The sequence below is a fragment of the Scatophagus argus genome, chromosome 20, assembly GCF_020382885.2.
Source record: "Scatophagus argus isolate fScaArg1 chromosome 20, fScaArg1.pri, whole genome shotgun sequence".
NCBI classification, from domain to species: Eukaryota; Metazoa; Chordata; class Actinopteri; family Scatophagidae; genus Scatophagus; species Scatophagus argus.
In genome coordinates, this window is record NC_058512.1 from 15,528,585 (window position 1) to 15,533,794 (window position 5,210).

Genomic DNA, 5,210 nt, shown 5'->3' on the forward strand with positions numbered 1-5,210 from the left:
ATAAGATGTTTTTTAACAGAATTTGTCAAGCTGATATTATTTTCCTGAACGGAATAAAAAGACCTCATTTCCAAATTTTGTCATTTCACCTGCTTCTTTGTGACACTAAATTGTGACACTAAAGCATCCTGTGAAGAAATCTGTCATGTTTGAATATCGATATGCTTTAAGAAATACAACAATGTCAACAGTGCTAATCTCCCAGACTGGTTTGTTGTGTGTTTTGGTGTGTGATATGAAGGTGTTGCAGCTTCATGAGATCTTCTGGCCTTTTACATCTTGCACGCAACACATTCATACACCCATAGGATAAAGGATAACTTCGAGCAAATCAAACATTCTGAGATCTGGTCGGATCTTTTGGTTAAAATTCTTTCGTGCCTTTTATACGATTTAAAAAAATAAAATGAAACTCCTTTAAATTTATTTTTAATTACATATCTATCAATATCGTGTGCAAATAGACTGTTGAAATAGACATAGAATAAATGACCCGTCGTTAGACAAGCAGTTCCACTCAACTTAAATGGCATATTTCTAAACTTAAACTTCATCCTTTTACATTGACATTTTTTTTTTCTCGGAGTACTGTGTGTTGTGTGTAACTGTTCCAGGGACGGCAAAAGCCTTGTGTTTTTCTACGCAAATTTCCACCTGCAGGTTGGCCTTTTCATTGGTTGAAACCACAGTCAGATTCCCCTGCGAAATTATCTGATTGAAAATCAGGGAGGGGAGAAAAAGAAAGAGCAACAAGTGTGATGGTTTTACGCTGCTTTGCTTTCCCGACTTTTAGGAAAGGATTTTGCGACGCATTTTCCTCCGCCGAGCCGTTTCACAAAGAACAAGGAAATTATTTGTATTACTGCAACTTTAGTTTCGACGGGCGCCTTTTCAGTTAACGGTGAGTAGGCCTAACTTCTGTCTGGAAGTCTAAACCCGGCTGGAGTGAAACTTTTTGCGACGTTTGTTAGGCTATTTTCCAACAAATGATAGAATAATTTAAAGTGTGAAAATGTTTAAAACGAGCTAATTTAACATGTAGGCCTTGTGACCAAGTGAAAGAAAAAATAATCATTTCTATTACTAGCTATTATTCTATTACTCAATTAGCGCAAGTTCAAATGTTGGTTCAAATTAGTAAGAAATTTTATTTGCCTGATATTAAAGCCTGAAAATATGACAATTAAGTAGCCGAAAGTTATGAGACTTAAATGTTTGTTGTGACATTTTTATTTTTTTACAAAAAAATGTAAATTGATCTATATTTTAGTGACACCCATGTCTTATTCTGAAAAACTTTTCAAGCGTGATTGTGTCGCTAACGATTTTTTTTATGTGGGGGGCAGGAGGGGCGTACAGGATCAATATGCCCCGATCATTTCTGGTAAAAAACAAAAGGTGCACGTCCTATAACGTTCACCGGTCATATGAAGATGAGCCAAAGGCCCCCGTGAATACAGGTAAGACTAAAAGATTATGTTATTTGAATATGAACGGCTGGAATATTTAAATTAATGTTGTTGCCTCTTATCGTTATTCAAAAGCAGCAGCTGTGTTTAAATTTTAGCATGAATTTCGATATTTATGCAGATTTTAAATATATATATATATATATATATATATTAATCATGTCTGCAGTTCAACAATTCACAGATGAGGTTTGAATAGCTGGTTCACATTTAAAGGAAAACATCATCCAAGAGGAATTGCAGGGTTTTGTTTTTGTAGAATATTTACTTGCTGTAACCACACAGAGTCATTTATTTGAATGAATCACACTTTTATTTGTCGTGGATTTGTAGAGGACCCACCAGAGGTTCAGAGCACAGACTCTCCAGACAGGCCTCAGTCAGGGGGACGGTCTTCTCCTCTGGATCAGCGATTGTTTAAAAAGGAGGAGGGAGAGCTCGAATGCCCCTTACCTGTTCACCCAGATCCAGCTGTACCCCCCGTTGCTCCCACTCAGCCATACTACCTAAATGGTGAGTGGCCAGTGCATTCATCTCCATCATTCTGCTACGACTACCAATGACTTTTAATCAGAGAAGTTAAATATGCTGTGTTTGTGTCTGCGTGTGTGCGCACCCTCAGAGCCTCACATGGCAGGATTCCCTCCTTACTACAAGCCGTCATACGCCTGGGAGCCTGTGCCGTCCTCGTACGAGCTCCATCAGATGAGTTTCAGCCCCACAGTTCTGCAGCACGCCAGCAGTCTGTACAGCAGCCACATCAGCCGCAGTGCACAGCCTCAGCAGCCTCTGGACTGCAGCACGCACTACTCCCCCACCTCCAACACATACCACTGTATCACCTGTGATAAGGTGCGTACCACACCTCGCGCCCCACACCTGTCAGTCTGTTGTTCAGTTTTGCTGTGAAGCTTCTCATCAAGCTGCGAGTAACTGTCATAAAGTGGTTTCACTGCACCTGTTGTCAGCCAACTTCATTAAACCACTTCCTCTGGTTCAGGTGTTCTCAACATCCCACGGACTGGAGGTCCACGTCAGGAGGTCGCACAGTGGGACGAGACCTTTTGGCTGCAACATCTGCAGGAAAACCTTTGGCCATGCTGTCAGTCTGGAGCAACACATGAATGTCCACTCTCAGGTATATCAGTAACTTCAAATGCTGCACGGTAAAATATTAGAAGTTACTTACTTATGTAACATGGTGGCTACTTCAGCAATTCAATGCAAATTGCACTTAAAGCTTAAAAAAGCTTAAATCTGTTTTATTTTAGACGGATTAAAATAAAAACAGGTAAAATTCAAAGCAGCAGAGGCAGACATATTTCGAGTTTTTGTCGCGAGTGTTGGTCAAGTTACATTTCCCACAATGCAGCTGTTTATATATATGCTCTATGTTAAAAACTTAATGTGAAAAATGGGTGGTTTGGCCCTTTTAAAAAGACAAAACATGAGAAAATAAATCTGATGATGTTCTAAGAAGAAGAAGAAGAAGAAGAATTAAAACACTAAATCCCAGGATTAGGTTTTATAGTGTATAACTGAACAAACGTAACTTAGCATTAAAGGAGAGAGCAGAACAAACTCCATTGGCTGATGATGATCATGTGATATGACCCTGTGGTGACATCATTTTTTCAACTGTTGCTTTCACAGCCAAAAATAAACTCTGAAGCTCAGCTATTCTGGCATTCTGCTCGTTCGCTGTAACACTTTTGTTTATGCATTTGTCTTTGTTCAGGAGAAAAGCTTCGAGTGCAAGATGTGTGGCAAATCATTCAAGCGCTCGTCCACTCTGTCCACACACCTGCTCATCCACTCAGACACAAGGCCTTACCCCTGTCAGTACTGTGGCAAGAGGTTCCACCAGAAGTCAGATATGAAGAAACACACGTACATCCACACTGGTAAGTCACAATATGTAGATTTTTCAGGTGACCATATTTTTTTATTATATTAAAAGAAATAAAAACTGTCTATGGCTCCTGCTGTAATCACCTGCTTTCCAGGTGCAGTGTGCAGGAATTGTTTCCATGACTTATATAACTACTGATAAATCAGAAAAAGAAACTTAAACAAATGTCATGTGGATTTGCATATCTGGTTTTCCTGCTTCATGCAGGGCACTGTGAAAGGAACTTTATGCTGTCCACATTTGTTGCCAATAAATGTTTGACAAATCTGAACAATGGTCTGATTCTTCACCCATAGATGCTAATGCAAACTTTATCCTTCTGGTAAAAACATTTGATACCATTTTTGGAACACATGGTTCTCCATAAGGAGTGCAAACCAAAACATCTTTATTTGACTTACAGATTCTCCTTTTTTTTTCCATAGGTGAAAAGCCCCACAAATGCCAAGTGTGCGGCAAAGCGTTCAGCCAGAGCTCCAACCTGATAACCCACAGCAGGAAACACACAGGCTTCAAACCTTTTGGATGTGACATCTGTTCAAAGGGTTTCCAGCGAAAAGTGGATCTCCGCAGACACCATGAGAGCCAGCATGGCTTGAAATGAGCGTTAGAGCGTCAGCTTCAGAGGAGCAAGTGTTGTTTCTTTGTAAAAAAAAAAACAAGAAAGTGATATTGATGTTATATAAATATGTTGTATATATTGGATGGCCAAGAATGAGGAAACCCTGAAGTCACATGCTAACTGAATGTGATTGAACCTTTTGTATAATGAAGAAGTTTATGAGTGAAATGTGTTACTTAATATATTGGAAGTAATGTCAAAGTGTGTTTGCATATGGATGAATGAGAGGGGTGCTGATGTCATATGAATTCAAAATATGCTTTTGGTTTTGATAAAAACAGGTAGAACCTTATTTCTTGTTTCATATAATTTATTTATACTACTCTTGAGCAATGTACTGTAGTTGCTGGCTGAAGTCTGTGTGTGAGCTGATAAATGCTTTCAACCGAAATAAAGGGTGAACTGAATAAGAAAAAGTTGTTGTTAGTCAGAATCAGAATTGGGTTTATTTCAAAGTATGTTTTCGCATCCAAGGAATTTGTCATAGTATAATGATGCATGCAAACATCCATCCATTTTCTATACCGCTTATCCGTCAGGGTAGCGGGGGAACTGGAGCCTATCCCAGCTGACTACTGGCGAGAGGCGGGGTTCACCCTGGACTGGTCGCCAGATACACAAAGACAGACAACCCTACACTCTCACATTCACACCTAGGGGAAATGTAGAGTAGCCAATATTGGTATAGTGGGAGGAAGCCGGAGTACCCGAAAAAACCCACGCAGGGGGAACATGCAAACTCCACATAGAAGGGCCCAGACCAGGATTCAAACCTGGAACCTTCTTGCTATGAGGCAACAGTGCTAACCACTGCACCACTGTGCCGCCCCGCATGCAAACATGGTACAAGAAAATATAAATGAGAATGAAAGCAAGTCTTGCAATATAAATGGAAAATAGAAAAATGACAAAACTACTAGTCAGTCTCCCATGAACGCATCCCCACCAGAGATGCACCCAATCAGGGCTCATCCACAAATGTCATGAACTTGATGGACTCATGACTGGAGGTGTGGCTATTGGTGTACGCTGAGAAGAACAGAAAGAGGAAGGGAAAGGGCACAGCTTCAGGGGTGGCAGGGGAGTGACAATGTCCCTGGAGACAGAGACGTACTTCTTCAATCTGCATGCCTCCTGTCAAACAGGAAGTCTGGGATCCACCTCCCAGCAGAATGTCAGGAACACTCTGCTGAAAGAGCTCGTCCTG

The 5,210-nt window shown here is 40.5% G+C and overlaps 1 protein-coding gene across 2 annotated transcripts; it reads left to right on the forward strand.

The window, feature by feature from the left end:
- Positions 1–442: 442 nt before the first annotated feature.
- Positions 443–4,440, forward strand: gfi1b (growth factor independent 1B transcription repressor). 2 transcript variants are annotated; one of them, XM_046375996.1, is made up of 7 exons: positions 443–901; positions 1,347–1,460; positions 1,803–1,982; positions 2,092–2,321; positions 2,470–2,607; positions 3,208–3,373; positions 3,807–4,440. In XM_046375996.1, the coding sequence occupies exons 2-7, from the start codon at positions 1,367–1,369 to the stop codon at positions 3,983–3,985; spliced, it is 987 nt and encodes a 328-aa protein (XP_046231952.1). In that variant the 5' UTR covers positions 443–901; positions 1,347–1,366; the 3' UTR covers positions 3,986–4,440. The 2 variants fall into 2 exon arrangements, with proteins under 2 accessions (XP_046231952.1, XP_046231951.1); XM_046375995.1 differs by having other exon boundaries at positions 445–901; positions 1,360–1,460; positions 3,807–4,439.
- The last annotated feature ends 770 nt before the right edge of the window (positions 4,441–5,210 follow it).